This window comes from Vigna radiata, chromosome 11, assembly GCF_000741045.1.
Source record: "Vigna radiata var. radiata cultivar VC1973A chromosome 11, Vradiata_ver6, whole genome shotgun sequence".
Lineage (NCBI taxonomy): Eukaryota > Viridiplantae > Streptophyta > Magnoliopsida > Fabales > Fabaceae > Vigna > Vigna radiata.
This window is the reverse complement of record NC_028361.1, coordinates 3,386,913-3,409,185: the sequence shown is the minus strand read 5'-3', so window position 1 is coordinate 3,409,185 and position 22,273 is coordinate 3,386,913. Positions and strand designations below refer to the sequence as shown.

The window sequence follows — 22,273 nt, the reverse complement described above, 5'->3', positions numbered from 1 at the left end:
ACTCAAAATTGTCATCCACAGCCCCCAACCGTACAATGAACAGAACCCAAGATTTTAGCGTCACTTCTCCATATTGAATTTTCCATGAACATAAACAGAACAGAATACAGAACCAAGCATGTGTGACGGGTAAAGACTAGTGGTTGAAGATGGTCCACATAGTATAGTCATAACCAATTCAGAACATTCGATACAGCAGAAATTCAAAACATAATAAAAACAAGTGTATAATATATTACAGTCTATACTCCTCTGAAGTTTTATCAGATTTTGACATCGGGAGACTCAACATAGGAGATTGAAATCAATTCGGACCTAAACTTGTCATCCCAATCAACATTTGGTCTTGCAAAGCCATCTGCGTCCTCGCTTTCAGGCACAATATCTGAATCCAGAAATTTATCAGGTAAAGCATCAGAGATCGCAATGAGTAACTCACGTGACAGCTCCTCAGATGCCTTCTTGCTCGGTGATTTGCTATCCATATAACTTTCTGATATTTCCTACAAGTCCAAATTTGTTTTAAGGATCCAAAAAATCAGATATTCCCAACATAATACCGCTTGTTTCAGTTTGCCTAATCAATTACCATCATTATTACCACTTTTCTTTTTCTTTTGTCAGTGATACTAATGAGGAGATTGAAATCATTGCATGTGTTTAGTGTGTTAGTGTGCGTTACTGGAGAATCCCAGGTTTCTATTATATCTTGATCTCATTCTCATACACCAATCATATGGTTATTAACTATTAAAAATGAGTTCATTGAGTAAAGGAAAATTATTAAATTAGCAAACCATTACATGAGTATCATAATAACCAAAACATGGCATCCAATGAAATTAATACAACACACAAATGAAAAAAATGCTAGTAATTTTGAATGACATATGACCACTTCCATATCACCCTTTTCCTTGAAATATTTCCATAAGAGCCACAAGAAAAAATATGACAGCAGCATATTTAAAATGAATGCAACGCTCAGTAACTACTTTCAGAGCCATTCCCCTAGTATGATAAACCCCAAACACATTGAACAGCTACGAACGTAACCAAGGTACATGCGGCAGATATAGAACTACCAATAAAGAGAATTTAGTGACAGTCACGCCAATGACAAAGTAAATAATCCCGTGAAATAGCAATAAATGAGGGTAGGTTAAGGCTAAGAATAACGACAAATGAGGATAGGTTAAGGCTAAGAATAGCGACAAATGACGATGCTGTCTAATTTGAATAGTTTAGAGACATTCATAAAACTGAGTTATCAAGAAGGTGAAGATAGGTTCCAGTGCTACTTAATTATTCAATTTTCTCTGATTGCCTAGTTTCCATTTCATGGTGTACTTTGAGTGGTTTGAGAATACAGATAATCGGATAGTATGTTCAACACCGGGAGCCATGGCTTACCTAAAGTTTGGTAGACGGGTCTTGAAGATAGAATAATGACACACACAGAGTTCTAGCATAAGGCAAGGATGGGCTCTTGGAGCCTACTTTTTATGTGGTTCTTGACTTGGAGGGGTACCTTGAATATCCTACAACTAAGAAACTCTGGCCTAACTAGGGGAGACAACATCTAGGAGGCCGAATGAGATGACAAGAAGCAATAAGTCAGATTCCTCTCAACATTTGCAGTCGGCATTCAAAGTCCTCTTCCATTGCGCTAATTATCTATAAATTCAAAGGAACGGTACTTGCTAATTCAATCAGAAGGGTTGCCAAAGAGATTGTCTAACACAACCAAACACTGGGTCGATGCTCACACAACACTAAGTGTGCATTCTAACTTCATTTCGTATTCTCGATTTTATGTCTATATTTGATCTTCTAAGCCAACACGGATCTGATTTCTTGAAGAAGGATTCACTTAATACTCACTCAACCAAGACAGAAAATACCCATTTTTTATTCTGCCTGTCAACTACCAAAGAATTCATAAACCCGAAACACCAAAAGGATTATTCAATCAACCATGATTTATTATTACAATTACTATTGTTGGTGGCGTTTTTATCTCTAGAAACTAAAAGTGTGGAACTGGTTCGATTCCACGGGATCAATATCAATAAAGAACAAATCCACTATCACATAATCTTGCAACAAATTTAATTTTCTTGCAATTGGATTGTTACAGTTGGCTATCAACATCTCGAAAAGAGTTGCTAATAACAAGACGAGCCTATATTCACGTGAAAGAAAAGACCGGCACAGAACATTCCGTAATAACGAAAACACGAAAACGCACCATAGAAATTAGGGATCGAAAAATGGACAAAACTACCTTATTTTCAGCTCTTCAGGATGAGATCGTCTTCGCCCTTTCTTCGTCTTCTCCACCTCGATCCTTTTAATACTCTTCGCTAATTTCCCGTCGTTAAGATTTAATAAGATAATGTTTCTTTTTTTTTCTTTTTTTTTTTTTAATGAAAGTTGCGCTTTATATTCCTAAAATTAGGTATTAGGTATATAAAGTACAAAACAAAAGAGGAAGTCTTGATTGGATTACTCTAAATTAAAAATAAAAATAAAAATAAAAATTGTACATTAGAATTTTTAAGTTTTTACAACATGTATAATTTTTTTAGAATTTTAAATTCTCATGTTTAATATGAACTCATTGAAAATAATTTCGTGAAATTATTTCTGTTTGACTTTAAATTATAAAACATGTTTTTTTCTTGGGATGAGTCCATAAACTATAAATATTTATTAAATCATGGAATTTAAAATAAAAAATGCAAGAGAATAAGAGGTCTATATAAAGTTTAGCTGTGAATGGATTGAGATATAATAACATTCTGGATCTTTCTATTTTAGAATGCTATGTGTGATATTGAAGACGAGCACCATTTTTATTCATTTCATTCATCTTTATTTTTTTCCAACACATTTAATGCTATCACCATTTTCCACACTGTCATTATGTTTGTTCAGCACAAATACACAATGTTGAAGGGCTCTTACACAAGCCCATGTTCCATGGGCTTATTGGGTTTAATGTTCGCATAATGGAAAACTGACCAGTAAAGAAAATTTCTTTCCGTATCCCATAAATATCAAAATTCTCATTTTTTTTTATTAGAAAAATTCTTTTAAAGAGCAACACATTTTCAATAGATATTTTGGGATGTAAATACTTTACATAAATATATATTAAAAAATTGAATACCAAATATATTAAAATTAAAAAAAATATTTCAAAATTATTCATAATTTTTTATATATGAAAAGAAAAATTATAAAAGTTGGAGGTGAAAGCTCCCCTCGACATCTTCTAAAGTTTGTCTATGCTTTTAAATTATATAATACAAAAAATCGTTTAGTTTTGAGTTTGTGCGATTCAAAAAATGCATAAATTTTTTTAGATCGTATAATATGAAACATTTTCTCTTTTAACCCATGATACAATAATAAACAAAGATAATATCAAATATAAGAAGACAATAGACAAATCATTATACTATTTTCATGCAAGTAATTATAAAAAGAAATAAATCTTTTCAATGAGCCATCTTTTTATCCTATTATTTAACTTTATTTTGATCAATTTTACAAAACTCATTCTAAGATAAAATTTGCATATTTTATATATTATAAATTAATATAATCTTTAGAATTTCCAACAAACTTATCAAAGTTAAATGTATGAAAACATAATATTAATTACGCACATGTAACATGCACGATTGTTATTGTAACCTAAATAGTTAATTGACTATTAACGTTATAGCATCCATATAATTCGAAATTGAACATTTCTTATTTGGGTCACTAATAATTGATTAGAGAGAGAAATAATGGAAGGTAATATTGAGATGAGGTAATGGTGTTGGAAATCCAAGTGTTCATTTTTGTTTTCTTTTCTATATTTTTTGGAGACTCTCTCAAAAGTGTCATATGTTGGACAGAAAGGTCTAAAAAGAAGCTGCTACATTTAGCTTATACGCCTTAAAACTAAAAATAAATAAATTACTTTTTATTTTTTATTTTTCACAATTGGAGTTTCTATTTATGAAACAGGTTTATTAGGCAACCTAATATAGTGGAACATCCTAAGCAAGGATAATCAATATTGGAAAACAGACTATTATTGAGAGAAAGCAAAATGTAGTGCTTTGCTTATTCATTAATTTTGTCCTTTCCATTTAATCACTCTTAATTTAAACCAAATCACTTTATTTTATTTATTATAACTTGTTAATTAACCTAAATTAGTTTTCATTTAATTATATATATATATATATATATATATATATATATATATGTATGTATATATATATATATATGTATGTATAACCGAAACGTGGTTCAACCTTGTACGCAATAACTTCTTTTGCTGTTGATAGAAGGAGTTCAAAATCATATGGCACCTTTATTTCAATCTATATATAACATGGGATGGGATTGATGGGAAATATTAGTTGATATATTAGCTTTATTATTATTTTTTGAAAATTTAATTAATCAATAATAATAGATTATTCACAGTATATAAATTGATAAACATTTCAAAACAGTACATTAATGGGAGTACAAAATTCCCATGTTTCTCAAATTTCAATTGGGAATAAAAACAAAATTATTTATATTCTTAAATATAGAGAAAAAGGAAAAAAAAAAAATAGCAAAAAGAACTGAAGAAAGTCTTTCTTACTTGTGTTTATCTAAATTCGAAGCGTTTGAGATACTTCTTCTTCCTCTTTTGGACACAAATTTTAGATTTCATTAACTTCATTCATCAGTTACAGCTTTTCCATCTTTCTTTCTACTCTATATAATATTATATGGAAAATATTAATTTGATAATATAATCTTATTTCACCTCCTTAATACCAAAAACTTATCCTTTGAAAACAAAAAACAAAAAAAACAAAAAACTTATTCTTTATTTTCTCTTTCCTACCCATCTTTAAATGTATATACAAAAATAAAGATAAATATAATTTCTAAAAGTATAGAGTAGAAGAGGGAAGAAAAATCTATTTGTATCTATCAAAGTAATTAAACAAAGCTTCTTAAAATTAAGTAACACAAATAAAACATGTATCATGTTAGGAAAAAAAGAAAGTTTGATTATTTTCAATTGATAAAGGAACCTAATTGATAAGTTGTTTGTGGGTTATCTATCATCTATGCTGGTGCCTAATTTTAGGTCTTCCATTACCACATAATTCGCTTATATTTTTTAAGATGGAAAGTTTTGAGGGAGTTCAATTTTTAAATAAATTTAATGCATTATACACTAAAATAACTTCTTTAATTATTACAGTTTTGAAAAATTAAAACATGGAAGTTTTATAAAATCTTTTCTCACGCAAAAGGAAAAATCGAATATTTGGTGAAGTGAAATTACTTTTTATCTAAATCGGACATTATTACTTTTCCTTTTTCAAGTAATGGGAGAAGGTGAAAGCAACTTAAAGTGTTATATTTGGTGTTACTGTCGTTATTGCAATTCCTTTCTTAATCGAGAGAGTCCAAATTCACCATCAATCGTCCTTTTTTTATATAAATTTAGTTAATTAATTTGTCGTTGATTGCACTAGTAAAATTGTTGAATAATCTAATTTTATAGTGTAGTTCTAAGACCTAAGATTTAATTCGAGAAAGAAATCTGAAAATAAATAAAAGAAGAAAAGTGAATAAATAAGTTATACGCATTTATTATTGTTAATATTTTATATGATCAATTGTATTTTTTTTAATTTTATTTTCTCTATTTGTTTTTTTAGAATTATGAAGTTTGACATTATTTATATTACAAACATATTATATCATCGAGGAAGTATTGTTGGTGAATCAAGATAGTCTAGATCCTTAAAAAAATTCGAAAGTTCAGTTTCTAAAGTTCTAATGAGACATACTCTAAATTCCTTTATATTGAAATGATTTGAAGAAGGTAAAAACTAAATGGTTAGTGTTGAGGTAGAACACCACCAACTTTCATCAATCGATTAAAGTTTCAAAATCTAAACAAAATAACACCCTCAAGCTTTGTAACCTATTTCAGAAAAGAACAAAACCATGCATTATAATTTTTCTCAAATGTTTTCATGTCTACTTCTTGATGAACAATTTAAAGTTTTGAAGGGAGAAGATAAAGAAGATTCGCTCTTACTCCACTTTACTTCTTACCTCGATTGTATTTTTAAGAATTTATAAGATAAAGTTTGTTGCTATTTATTTATTATAAATGGACGAGGTTCGTATCTATTTATCTATTTATATATTAAAAATTGACTTTATCTTTAGTCGTGAGATTTTCAACACAACACAAATATCTTAAAGAATTTTAATAAATGTGAAAATTCCAACAGAACACAAACATCTTAAAGAATATGATTTTAAAGAGGAGTGGGCATGGGAAGGTATGTTTCCACCATTAATTAATACCCAACCATTAATGATTATACATCTAATTACAGGGATAAGATATGATTATGTGTTGTACGTCAAATACAAGTTTATATCATTGGGCAAGCATGCGTTGAGGTTTAGTGCACTAACTAGTTAATTATCCAATTCATACAGATGGCAGAGAAAGTTTCTGTGATGGAAGCTGCAGAATCAGAAAGAAAAACAAAAAAGATCAAATATTTGTGGTTCTGATACGTGACTGTTTAAGCTCCTAACAGTAATGGTAATTAACAATTACTGTAAAGTATTAAGAGACATAAGATTATGAGATGGAGAAGGTGATAAGTGAATTCAGAGATTGAAATTTGAAACAGAAGAAAAATAGTTGTTTATTGTATTGGTAAGGTAATATGCAGAGAAAAAGAAGGAACCAATGAATGTGCATGTGTGTGTGTGAATCAGCATGGCCTATAAACGGGTCATTGTCTGCCTCACTCACCTCTCTTCGCCATACCAACACATCAATCAGTGACATCATCAACGTTGTTCCGTGAAATTCATTCTCTGATTAGAATTCGGTCACGACGTTGATGTTTTCTATGAATGATCATGGGTGCCATCTGACTATATATGTTGACAGAGAATATATTGTCATAGACATGCTAGCCCACGATAAAAGATAATTTTTACTATTTAAACGAAGCTAAAATGTATTATAAAACTCACTATTCTACTCTCTATCTCTCAAAACTGACAGTGGTTTTAATCTTCCTAATATTGTAATATTTAGATGAACTTGCCAGCTAAAAACGTATTAAATTTTGATAACGACAACATAAATATTATCAAATATTTGGAGTAATAAAACATATTTTCTTTATGATTTAGTTAAGGGGATGTTTGTGGATGCTGTAGCGAATAAGAAAATGTGCTTTATGGTGTTATTGGCGATAAGTGAGTTAGATACATGCAATACGAGCAATTTCATTTCACCGTCAAAGTTGATATTGGTTAATCACAACACCCAGATTCAAATCAACAGCTTCTTGCATCAATCAATCAATCGTTTTAAAAGCTAGATGATGATCAAATTAAAAAAAATATTAAATACATAATTTCTTTTTTATTTATAAATCTTACTTTTTTTTATCCTTTGTTTGTTTGAAAGGATTTTATAATTGAGAAGATCGAAATAAGACGATTTATTGTGTTCGTATATACAGTCATTTTAGGAGAGAATTGATGATAAATTTGTGAAATTATCACTAACTTTCATCTTGTTTGTTGATGAAAGGACATTTGTGGTTACTTTATGCATTTTTATCATCTTTTTCATGTTTGTTAATTTCATGTAAAGTTATTTAAGACGCGACCTGTGATTTTTGAGTGGTCTTCTTTTCATGAAGTCATTAAAGATGAGTTTTGTAAGATTAATGGTGTAAGGACGATAAAATTGTGAATTTAATATATATATATATATATATATATATATATATATATTAATAATGATAAATAATAGCAATAATAATAATAATCATGAATATTTTTTTTAAACTTAATTGTTTAATAATTTTTCTCCTCAATCTATTAATTTTTATTAATGTGTTACATAAATTAAATTATGTAAACTTTTTTTCTCAAATTCACTTACATTTAATTCTAAATCTTTTTAAAAAAAAGTCATATAAATTTTACCTTCAAATTAATCTAAATTTATTTACTCTTTTTTTTTTTTCATAATTTACCGTCTCGAAAAAACATATAATATAAAAGTGTAACGAAATTACTAACTTAAAAACAAATCTCACATATAACAATTAACTATCCATGAGTATCGATCCATGAGGTTACTCTTATCTTATTTGACCAAAAATTTTATTAAGCTATGCTATTTTTTAAATCAAAACGTTAGAATTTAAATATAATCCAGAAGTGTATTAATTCATTGCACAATATCCAATGTCGCAATTTTACAAAGTTAAAAAAGGTAATTTAGTTAGATAAAAAAGAATTGGGCACACAAAATTTTATAAATTTTCGTTAATATGTAAAATAAATAAAAATAAAACCATGATTGGAAACATGTTTTTGTAATTTCTCTTAAGAAAATATCTTTATTATTTTAGCTCGTTTAATTTTCATTCTCCCCTTTTGAAATCTTTTTGGATTACAATATCTAAATATTTTAATACACACTATCTAATCCTAACTCAATCTTATTATGATCGAATTTTTTTCATTATTCATATATTTTGATACACATATATAGATTATTAATACCTTTTCAAGATTGTGATCTTTTATTCTTATCCCAATTCATTCTTTAAAAAGTAACAAAAGCTTTGATTTAATAGTAATATAAATGCATAAATATTTAAAAAATATTTGTGTAGTCTATAAAGGAAAAAAAAAAGAAAAATCGAGTAGACACAAATATATATATACTTAGACCAAATATTTTTTTTTATTTGATGGGCTAATAGTTTAAAAACTAGCTAAACTATATATTATTTTTCTCAAAAATAATATATATTAAAAGAGAAGCCACCAAATAAATCCATTTGCAAATTTGTGTCAGTCCCACTACTGACTACTACATTGAAGTGTTGGACCAACAACAGGACCATACTCTTTATTTATTCACAAGTATTAAAAACTCAATTATTATATATACAATACTACCTCCAATATTTTCAAAATAAATAAAACAATTTAGTTAAATTTAACTAATAACGTAACAATTTAAATAATGACTATATTTTATAATACTATAAGTAATTAATTGAGTAAATAATGTTTGGTATAAATGAAAAATGACTTACATTACTAAAATAGGTCCAAAATAATGTTGTATTTATTATAATTAGAAAAATAATATACTTATTTATTTTCTTTACATAAGACTAAAAGTTATATGTACTGATATTATAACGAACTTTTTCTACTAATGCTAACAATAACAAATCTTAAAAGTGATAGCATAAACTCTGTGATTAAATTACACCTTATAAATTTTCATATAAAAATGAGAGTTAAGTTAGATTGGAAAAAAGTTAATTTTTTTAAATGTAAATTAAATTAAATTTTGTTTACTTAACTTGGAGGTTAAATAATTTTTAATTGGACTAAAGGTGGATTGATTATCAATTGACTAAAAATAACAATTTATTAGGTTTTGACCATTTTTTGCATGTTTTTTTTTATTATAATTATTTATAACTTTTAACATTTAGTTTGACAATTTGATTTTTTTTAAATATTAAACAATTTTTAATAACTTAGAAATTGAATTTATTAGTTTGTAAAAAATATACGTTGACATTTTCATTTTTAATAATTATATTTTAGTTTTCAACAATTATATTTATAATAATATTTAATAAAATGAACAAACATATTAATTGTATTATTATAAAATAATTAGTCAAATCAATATGTAATAAATATATAAAATAAATTAAAAAAAGTAATCCACCATCTCATTATAAATTTAAAAAATAAACCGAATTAAATCAACCCATTTTGAAGTTAATTTTAATAAATCAACCTATATGAACTATAAATTGTCTTGTATACTCCCACAGACCCAAAATCTAAAACATAATTAGTGACCAAACAACTAAAACAAATCTGTCTCCAAACTTAAAACAACAAGATAGAGATATGATTAGGTGTCTCCCACCTTCATTATTTCCTCCCACTTATTTAACACAGCATGATATATTTGTAGCATAATCACAATAATAACGAAATAATCTATTTCAATGATATTTCTTTATTAATAACTTCTTAAAATTATTTTCTTATTAATAAAGAAAAATAAACTTTTATAACATTTCATCGAGACAAATAAGAAACAAACAAATTTAATGTTTCATTTATGAAATACATAAATTGTTTTTTATATTAAGTTTTTTTGTTTTTCTAAAAAATATTTTTAGTGAAATAACTATTTTTAACATGTTAGGATAATAAATCTATTTTAAAAAATAGAGAAGAAAAATTCTGCTTTTTGATTGGAAATTTTAGATGCAGTTAAAAAGATAAACTTAAAACAGTAAGTTTCTTTGCAATAAACTAACACACAAATTTATGTTTATACTTTTTAATTTTTAGCAATCACGTCCAAACAAACAGTGTCATTTAGAGTATTATATATATATATATATATATATATATATATATATATATATATATATATTAAATTGCACTTAATATTTGTAAATATAGAAAATAAGTAAAAGAGTTATTAACAATATTATAATAGTCTATCAACATGTATTTATTGTAGTATCGGCTTTTGTCTTCTGTCCTGTTATAGATTCTCTAGTATTACAATCGAACATAAAATGTGATAATGGATTTTATAAATAGTGTTTATTCGCTACTTAATTTATAAAAAATAATTCAAAATGTTATTTTTTAGATATTTATTTAAAAAAATATTTATTAATTTTTTATGTAAATATTTTATAAAAATTTAAAATAAAATTTAAATAAATTTATCAACAAATATAAAATATAATATACATTAAATTAAATATAAATTAAAACTTAATTTTAATTTACATATAAATATTTTTCCATCTTCTATATCAGACAGGTTCGTTTTGTCATGTAATAAAATAGAAAAAAAAAACAATAATATATTAAAAACAACTTAATTATGCATAACCAACAGATTATATATGCAATTTGCATCAATATTTCACCTTCTTTTCACTTCATAACCTCATTAAAAGAATAATTTTGTTTCCTTTATGGAGAATTTTCATTTATACGTATTCTGTTAAAGTTAAAATTATTATATTTTCATTAACATTATTTAACAACTTCATCAACACAAAAGACGATTTCTTACCTATTTTATAAAAAAAATGACTCTTATTTTTATTTTTTTTTGGATTAGATGATAAAAACTATTTATTAAGTGTGATCATGTGATACATATATGACTTAATAGTCAGTTGCAACTGATTATTATGTTATCAAATTCTCTTATTTAATACTCTTATTATAATTTTCACATTATATTAATACATTAAATATAGTTTTAAATAATTAAACAAAAATTGGTGAAGTTTTTGACCAATTAATGAAAAAATCCCTTGAATGATATTCTTCATAAAGAATTTTTACTTTCTTCATTTAATTCATAGGTTTACCGTTTAAAGATTAGGATTCATTAATTAAAATTACCCTTAAGTTAAAGTCTAAAAAAAATTGAAAAATTGCTTATTTATTTTTATCACTTGAACAGTTATACCTTTAAGTTCATTTAAATGAGTAAACTGTTGAAACCCCTATCAATCAAACGAAAAAAAAAATAATCATAACATAATTTTGTTCTAATAGTATACTTTTGTGGCTTGGGCTATGTCAATATTACAAAATAATTATTAATAATAAGAAAAATTAATTTACAATTTACAATTATAATAATTTAGAGCTAATGATAATTTATATACATATAATGTTCGATGGATTTTCCTTAAAAAATGTATGGATAAGAGGAGAAAAGATCACCGCTATAAATTGATAAATGTATATGTATATTGGAAAAATAGAAATTAACAAAAAATAAAAACTCAATAAAAGTGAGTTTACAGGTAAAGAAAACAATAGCCACTCATGAAGGTAAAAATAGAATAAAAATATTTAATGAATATATCTCTCGTAATGCCAAAGTTAGGTCAATCAATAAAATGTTGTTAGGATTTAATAAAATACGATAAAAGAATTATTTACGACAAATTATTTAAAGAGCTATACATGACTGAATTAAAAATTAATTATTTTTTTTTAATAATTTGAGATAGAATCCAATGTACAAAAGATTTTTTTATACATAACGAAAGAAACAAAAAATAAGAAAATAAGACTTTTTACGTCATGTACAAATAACTGATTGAATTTCATTAATTTCTTTACATCAATAAACATAAAAATTTCATTTTTAAAAATTAAACTAATTAACATTTTTAACCTCAATCCAAAATAATAAATAATTTTTAGTCAAACAATTTAAACGAAAAAATAATTATAATAAAATAGTTTGAACAAATGCTTTCAAATAGAGTAAATATAAATTTTAGTTCATTTTTGAGAATATGATTTTCTTTGTCAAGAATGTTTAGTTAGTAGTTACTAAAGAGTAATTCATTAAAATACAACTAATATTTTAATTTTATTCTAATATAACTATCTGCAATTTTAATAATGAAAAAAAATATGCATATATGTTTCGTGTATGTTCTAGCATTATCATATATGTAATTTCTTGTCAACACAGCACAAATGATAGTCACTCTATTGCAAAATTTGTACACAAATGGCATTTCCATGTAATTAAGTTAATTTAAAATTAAAGAAAGAAATAAAAAATAATGAATATTAAAATAAGTTATGAGGGTTGTGATATATAAGAAGGAGAGATTGAAAGATATATATGTAATGTATGTGAGGTGGTGGACTCATGCCTAACAGGTGTATTCCTTATTAATCACTTTCTTTTACTTTCTAATTTTGACATCTTGCGGATAAGTGCTTTCTGATTAGGACATATATATTTGAAAAATAAACTAATATAATAACATCTATATATTCAATCACTAAAATCTAAGTTAATTATATGAATTGCTTGTGGCCATTAATTCAGGGGTAGGTTCAACTTCAATAAAATATTTTGTTATGCCCAAAATCAATCTAACCTATTTTATTCATAACTAGATATGGTGTGTCCAAAAACAATCTCTTATTTTCATGCATGTCATATTAAATACCATAATCTTATAATATAAAATTTGCTTTTATCTAATTTAATATTTTTAGTGTATGTATATATATATACACACACATGATCCTTTAAAAAGAAAGTTTATTAACAAGATTCAACAACTTCAATCAAAATCATTTAGAAAGGAAGCTTATTAGGAAAATTCAACAATTTCAATCAAAATCATATACAAAATTGAGACTATTTTTAATTTAAAATCTTAATATAATAAATTTATGAGTTTCATATTTTTATATAATGTTAACTTTTATAATATTAGACTTAAACTCATGGTTAAATTCCAACAAAGTTTCTTATTTTTAGACATGTATTAAGTTTATTTAAAAGATAAACATAATATAAGTTTGACACTTTAATGTTTAATTATTATTTTTATAATAATATTTGGTAAAACAAATAGATACTTTAATTATATTATATAAAATAGTTTGAGACAATATATTTTAATTATAATATAATAAACATATAAAATAAATTGAAAAAAATAAAATACTATATTAATTAAATCAATTTTTTTATCCACTACCTCATGGTAGGTTAAAATTTTTCACTCACCAAAAGATAATCCAATAAAAATTACTCATTTATAACTTAATTTATTATAAACTAACTTGAATGAACTATTTAAGTCACTTTATCATTAAATTTGAAAACTTTGTGTAATCTTGTTATAATTTATTTTTTCATGTCTATAAAACAGAAAAGCTAATTATTAGTTTATGCTATATATTCTGCAATAAAAGGAAACCCAAAATTGGGAAGTTTATGCAGTTGTGAAATAAACATGCCAAATATATCATGTAATTTAAAAAACAATAATTAAATTAAACTAATAAATTAACGTTTTACTTAGAATTTGAAATAATTTAATTAAATCACGGATTTTGGTTTTCATATTAAAGTAAACAAGTTAAACTAATAAATGAAACCAAATATATCCATTAATTCATTTAACTTTTCTTATATCTCAATTTTCATTTATGAGTTTATAAAAACCCATTTTTAAAACTTTAAATATATTTTGGTAATTCTAACTCTTATTAATGAGATAATGCATGTTTTTATATATTTGATTAATCTTGCAATATTTTAATTTAGTCTTTTAATGTTGTGGACAGAAGGAAATGTAAGTTTTCAGTCACTTTTTAATTTAAAATGTTAACGTGACCAATGACAACTCTGTGACATATAATGTGCTATCTCATCATTATCCCTCAATTAATATATCCTAAATATTACACTAACTTTTATAAAAAAGAAGACTAAAGTTTTATAAAAGTTCTCTTATTTGTTTAAGGATTTATCCAATAATAAGAACATTTCAAAAGTTGATAACTTAATTAAGTTTTCATAGGCATAAAATAATAAATTTTTTCATATACTTTTCTTAAATAACCATTTATGAATTGTTTAGTAGTAATAATAATTAATAATAAATACAAACTATGAATAACATTTAAAGCAATCAAATATTTTATTTATTTACTCTCTTTTATCTAATTTAAATAGTCCATATTTTTATTTTAATCATCCTCTTTCTTTTGTTTTACACTACTTCTCACATTCTAAAGAATGCCAGGTAGTAAGATTATTAAGATAAAAAAAGAAAATGATATTCTTTTATGAATTAATGGATAAAAAAAACTGCTATATAGTTTTTTTGTTGCAAAATTTATACAAATTAGGTTTAGTTTATGAAAAGGTTATTTATTTTTTTATAAAATAACCTATAAAAGAAAAAACTAGACCATGTCCTAATAACTTGTAAAAGAAAAGTCAACAAATATTTCTCTTATAAGAGATTAAATACGAGTTGCTCTTTATTACGACAAATAAACCTTTGAATTATTAATGTAAACATACATTACTACTAACCTTATCTTGTATATTAAAATAATAGATTTTAAATTTAAAAAGTCTACTTATAAAATAAAGTTTGTATTTATTTATATATTATAAATATTTATTTTTAACGAGGAAAGGCTTTTAATAGACTAATAATTGAGACAAGATCTTAAAATTAAAAGATAGAAAGATGGATGAAGTGATGTAATTAATAATAATCATATTTGTAAAGAAACTTTAATTACAACATTTTTTTATCTATTTAATAACTAAATGAGATTTTAATGATATTTAGTAAGAATTAATAAGAAAAGAAAGAAAAAGTATTTAGCATTTTATGGAAGAGCTAAAAGTATGCGTGTCTATCTGGAATGCATGTAAAGAAGTGGAGTTGAAAACTGTCAACGTGGGATTACTACATCAATATATTGTCCTTTTTCTTCTGTTACACAAAATTAAAAAATATAAAAAAATTGTGCATGTCCATCGGTTATATTCTAGATCTTCGTTAATATATACAATTCCATATACACTTCTATTATACAAAATGCTCAAGAAATAAAATAATAATATACTATGAAAATAGTATTTTATTGTCAAATAAAACAAGAGAAATTTACCTTTTTCTTCAATAATGAGTTTGTATTTAATAAATAACTCAAACGACAATAAAATAAATAAAAAATATCTTAAAAATTTTATTCTTTATTTGCATTTAATTTTATATTTTATCATTTATTAACATAAAACTACATGTTTTATAAAAAAATAAAAATTCATCTAATTTAACTCTAGCAAATTTTTATTATAATACACATAATATATAAAAAGGAACAGATACTCCAATTCTCTCATGCCGCGCGGCCTGATAATTCTTTATCCTAACAAAAAGAATAATTGCTTAAAAGGTTAAAATACTTTTTAAATGAATTTATTTGTAAGTTCCACAAATATTTATTTTATTTTATTTTTAATTTTAATATAATCTACTAAAGTTAAAGAAAATAAATAGACTGGACAATTACTTGTTGATTCTTTTATCTTTAACAACTTTAAAGACTTGTTTACACACTCCATAACCTTTTACTCTCACCCTACAACTCATTTCATTACCTTTATATCCATTAATTTAATTTAATTTAATTTAATTTTATTATTATTATTTGCAGATGTTATAAAGATGTAGAAACAAAAGACCGGTGTCTAACACATCTTTTTCCTAACTTCAATCTTCATTGAATGCATTTGTTGTGTATGGAAAGAAAGAGTGAATGCATTTGAGTTTGTGTTTCCTTTTTATTGTATACAAAAACATGTGAATACAATAAAAGAAAAGGTATAAAATTGTATGTGTTAAAAATTTAAGGGATTTCTTTTATGAATAATGATATTATGACACATTTTTACATTTATTTAACACGTACTATAAAGGTAAAATAGTTATAAAAATATAAATTTTTGTATTTTTTCAAAAAAAGAAAAAGAAAGTGTAAAATGAATATAAAAAATTTAAATGTATAAAAAATATTTTTATTTTTTATCCATGTAGTAGTTGGAATTGTACATAAAACAATAATTGCAATAATTTTTGTGAAGAATGATGCATTATTTTCATAAGAACTTTGAAATGTTTGTGTTATCTTTTTGTTTGATAACATTGAATTTAATCTTTTGTAAAAGTGCATGTCATAGAGAGTTTTTGTATGTTTATAACATGTGGATACCCCACTTCTTGCTTCACTTAATCACTCCACCGTTCAGGCCAACCTTCATTCATCTATATATTCAACTCTCACACTGCTCTTCTCTCTTGTGTAACATTGCTTTCTCTCTTCTCCTTCACCTCACTCTCAGTCTGCAACAACACCTTCCTCTACCTTGCATTTTCAACTTACTTTCTTCTTTTCATATCTCTCATGTCTCAGCTCTGCAAAGAGGTCAGTGTTAACACATTCTTTATTCATGTTTTTTTAGGTGTTTCTTATTCTGTTGCTGTGTCAGATGTTCATATATTTTATGTATCAGATACTACAAATATGAATGTGACATGTGTTTAGCATCATTTGTATTCTTTGATTTCATTAGAAACGAATGTGACAAATACTGAAAAGCTTCTATGATTTGTTTTGCGTTCAAAACTCTGCACAGAGCAAGTTTGAGGAAGAAGCAGAAGAGGTTACTCTTGATGGAAGTGTTGATTTTCATGGTGGTCCTGCTATAAGAGCCAAATCTGGAAGATGGGTTGCTGGAATTATCATACTCTGTAAGCTACCTCCAAAATCCTATCTTTTTATTACTTTTGGATCTTGGTGAAAGTAATGAATATATAATGATTGTGATGATATATATATATATATATATATATNTATATATATATATATATATATATATATATATATATATATATATATATATATATATATATATATATATATGTAGAACACACGTAACCTAATAGTTTCAGATGAGGAGTGTTGTGTATGACTCATGAAATTGTGTGCATATATTTGATATAGCTTATGATAGGAAGGAGCACAGGGTGTGGTTACTTTATGGTGGAATATGTGCTACTGCAAGCAACCAAGCTAGTTAGTCTCCTTCTTAATATTATACCAGAAAAGAAGGAGAAGACAACACTTAAATGCAGGAACGTGTTTCATTTGGTGTGCAAAATCCAAACCAGACATTTTTGTCAGTTTTGTTGCATCGTTTTCCTATGGGGTGTGTGTGTTTGGCAGACACTTACAGCTATGTCTAGGCTGGCTGGCTGGCTACCTAGTAACTACTTATTCCTCCCCCATGCAAAAACTAGATTAGATTAGATTAAATTAAATTAAATTACCATGGTTATTGGATAATGAAATTCTTTGTTAAACCCTTGTAAGTAGTAGTATCTGAATGTTAAAAATGATGGAAAATTGTTATGAGAGAAACTATGTGATGTTTTTGGAAAACTTTTGGAGGTTTAGTATTATTAACTACTTATTTGCTGTACTATAAAATAACTCTTATATTAACAGTTCTCTAAAATATGAAAACTCTAATTTGAACTTAAAAAATTTCCTAAATGTGATGGGACAGAGGGTAGAGATTTCTGAATGATGCCTGAACTAGGTTTTTGGCTTTCTCCTTCAAAAGAAAAAGAGACAAATTAAAGTGAGAAAAATACCTTTCAGAACCGCTGTGGAAATTTGCATGACGTGGGTTGCTGCCACGTGTCACCAACATAGAAAGATTTGCATGCAAATTTGTAACCATTAGCATTTGACAACAATCAAGTAGAAGTGTAAATTTATTTATTAATTAATATTTGGTGACTGCTATTTACTCAGACAAGAATAGGAGCATGGTGATCAATAAACCAGCTGTTCCCTATATTTCGTTCTGAATAACAAAATCTGATATAAGTCACAATCATATAATTATTTAGAACCTCTTATTCTTAAGTTATTTTGTTACACATAGCTGCGTAGTGTGATTGATCTCTATAAATGTTAGTCATACATTATCTTATTTATTTCTTTTTAAGGGTTTTCAATGTAATCACGCAAAAAAAATTGTACTATCAACCATTTATTTAGAATATAAACCTGCAATTATCATACAAAGAAATGTAATTAGTTCGGATGATTTTTTATGTTTAATTTACAACAACTAAGAAAGATTCAATCTTTTCAGTCCTCTTTGAGTGTTAGGTATCTTGAGATTTTATTAGAATATATAAGAAACTTACGTACAGTGTTTGGTATTGTGATTGTGTAAAGTTGTTGTCTGTATATGGATTTAAAAGGGTTCGTCTCCACCTCCTTAAAAAGATGAAAAATGTTTGTTCAATTTTACTTTACCTTTCTTTTACTCTGGATGCTTACCAGTTGTCAAAATTTTCCACGTATAAAGAGACATGAAAGAATAATACGGGTTCTTTTTCCATGAATGTAAAGTTAGATTAAAATATGTAAATATTAAATGTATTATAAGTTTACTGAATTTTAAATTTAAAATGCACTCAAATAACCAGTTTAGAATATTTTTATCATGATATCATTACAGTTTGAGTTATCTGTTATTGCAAAAATATAATATTACAATGATATGTTTTTTGGGTACATATATACAGATGTATTGTTCGGATAAAGCTAGGATATATAGAGTTACAAGTTTTAAATGCATCTGTGGCTGCTGTAAATAAATAATGCATCTCATATTAAAAATTAAATTTTGAAATAGTAAAACAAAAAATGGCATGCAAAACACAAGTGTCTTTTTCCCTCAGAACCACGACAAAGACCGAAAGAGTTCAAAAAGTGGATTCAGAATCGTGAAAATCACCATATACTGTTTAGAAAAGAGAAGTTTAATTTTTTAATAAGCTCGGACTTTCAAAGTGTTATCACACCTATGAAACCAATACTATTTTAATTTTAACAAAAGAGAAATCCTAAACGTACCTAACCCTATACCATGAACAGACTTATTAAAATAGGACCCTATTTTTTAGACTTTTTAATGGCATATATTGTTTTTAATTCTAAAATTTTTATAATTTTATTATTATATTATTCGCAGTAGTAGTACTTTATTTTATCTCTTCCCTTTCAAATTTTGTGTAGTCTTCTACTATAGAAAGAAGGATACAATATACAAGGAATAGATAGGAGAAGTTATAATATGAAGTACCCTTGATACAGTAGTAGCCTCTTGATTATGTGACTGCATGAAATCTTAATCATTAGTAATTTTTATATATCAAATAGCAAAATAAAACATAATGTAAATAAACCCATAGGACTAATGCGGATTAACTTACCCATGCATGGTTCAATATTGAGATCACAGTGACGATGACTCTTGTTCCGTGATTTGTTGATTGCATGTATCAGTGAATCAAGCTCTGGCAACCCTTGCATTCTTTGGGATGGGAGTGAACCTAGTGCTGTTTCTGACAAGGGTGGTAGGACAGAATAATGCTGATGCAGCTAACAATGTGAGTAAATGGACCGGAACAGTTTATATCTTCTCTCTTGTGGGTGCTTTCCTCAGTGATTCTTATTGGGGAAGATATAAAACTTGTGCTGTCTTTCAGGTCATCTTTGTTATAGTAAGTAGCGCTTCATTTTCTCTCCTCTCATTCATAATCTTTCTCTTTAATTCCTAACTTTTACATTAACTACTTCACTAATCAACAAATCTGTTTGGCTTGACATAACAGGGTCTGATGTCCTTATCCCTGTCATCATATCTATTCTTACTTAAGCCTAAAGGTTGTGGGAATGAAACAATTCATTGCGGAAAACATTCAAGATTGGAGATGGGAATGTTTTACCTCTCAATATATCTAGTTGCCTTGGGTAATGGAGGTTACCAACCAAATATTGCCACATTTGGAGCTGATCAGTTTGACGAGGAGCACTCAAAGGAGGGTCACTCTAAGGTGGCCTTCTTTAGCTACTTCTACCTGGCTTTTAATATCGGCCAACTTTTCTCAAACACCATTCTGGTCTATTTCGAGGACGAAGGAATGTGGGCTCTTGGTTTCTGGCTGTCTGCAGGTTCCGCCTTTGCTGCACTGGTCTTGTTTCTTGCATGCACCTCCAGGTATAGACACTTCAAGCCCAGTGGCAACCCTCTTTCCAGGTTCAGCCAAGTCGTTGTGGCTGCATCAAGGAAATCCAAAGTTCAAATGTCATCAAATGGAGAGAACTTACTTCACATGGATGCAAAGGAGTCTTCCACGAATGGCAACAGAAAGATTCTCCACACTCATGGGTTCAAGTAAGTAGTGGAGGTTCCTTTTAGCTGAAACTACACAGCGAATGTATTCATGTGTAGCTGAGGCTGCATGGAATGCTTTTCCTGTATTTTATTTTATGTGATCATTTTGCTACAAATTAACACACATTTGCATGGAATGCTTTTCCTTTTCTCCATTCTTGGTTGCAGTGAGTAATAACAGTTTGATCAATTAGCCATTTGTTACTGTATTGCAGGTTCTTGGACAGGGCAGCATTTATATCTTCAAGAGATCTAGATGATCAGAAAGGGGACGTTTACAACCCCTGGCGCCTCTGTCCAGTAAGTCAAGTTGAAGAGGTGAAGTGCATACTGAGACTTCTTCCAATTTGGCTCTGCACCATAATATACTCTGTGGTTTTCACACAAATGGCTTCACTTTTTGTGGAGCAAGGCGCTGCCATGAAAACCACTGTCTCCAATTTCAGAATACCACCAGCTAGCATGTCCAGCTTTGATATACTCAGTGTGGCAGTTTTCATTTTCTTCTACCGCCGAGTTCTTGATCCGTTTGTGGGAAAACTCAAAAAGACAGATTCCAAGGGACTCACAGAGCTTCAGAGAATGGGAGTTGGACTTGTTATAGCAGTACTGGCAATGGTTTCAGCTGGATTAGTTGAATGCTATAGACTTAAGTACGCAAAACAAGAATGCCTCCACTGCAATGACACAAGCACTTTAAGTATCTTCTGGCAGATCCCTCAGTACGCATTTATAGGAGCTTCCGAGGTTTTTATGTATGTAGGCCAGTTGGAGTTCTTCAACGCTCAGACACCAGACGGCTTAAAGAGCTTCGGAAGTGCACTTTGCATGACATCCATTTCTCTTGGGAACTATGTGAGTAGCTTACTAGTTAGTGTGGTTATGAAGATATCCACCGAAGATCACATGCCAGGGTGGATCCCTGGAAACCTCAATAAAGGTCACTTGGATAGGTTTTACTTCCTCTTAGCTGCCTTGACGTCCATAGATTTGATTGCCTATATTGCATGTGCAAAATGGTACAAGTGCATACAGCTAGAGGAGAAAAGTGACGAAAATAATGAGTCAAAAGTATAATTTGCAGGGGATATCAATCAAAGGCCATGGGTACCACATATATTAATAAGAGAAAGAAAGGGCAACTAGTCAAATATAATCTTGGTTCTATTGTTGCTGTTGGAAGAAATAGTTTGCAGGTTTGAAGAAAGAGAAGCCCTTCTTACATGAGTTTCTGATTCTCTTACAACTTGACTCTGTATTTTTAAGGCATAAATATGTTCTTGAAGCCAAGTTGTGTAAAACAAAAATTTGATGAGACAATGACTGTTTTAGGGTACTTAGACATTTCCTTTCTCTCATTTGTAAGTGCCATTTTAAAGACGAAGTTAACTCTGCTATGTGGATTTCCTTGTACTTATCCCAGAGCTAACACAAAAATTTATGTCCTTAATGTCTGGTACTCATGAACAAACAACACAATCACCCATTAAGGCAATA

General features: G+C 27.2%; 1 protein-coding gene across 1 annotated transcript; it reads left to right on the top strand.

Moving 5' to 3' along the window:
* The first annotated feature begins 16,676 nt into the window (after positions 1-16,676).
* LOC106777570 (protein NRT1/ PTR FAMILY 7.3) lies at positions 16,677-22,226 on the top strand. Its single transcript, XM_014665197.2, has 5 exons — positions 16,677-16,941; positions 17,153-17,267; positions 19,885-20,102; positions 20,214-20,776; positions 20,992-22,226. The coding sequence occupies exons 1-5, from the start codon at positions 16,921-16,923 to the stop codon at positions 21,851-21,853; spliced, it is 1,779 nt and encodes a 592-aa protein (XP_014520683.1). The 5' UTR covers positions 16,677-16,920; the 3' UTR covers positions 21,854-22,226.
* Positions 22,227-22,273: the final 47 nt, after the last annotated feature.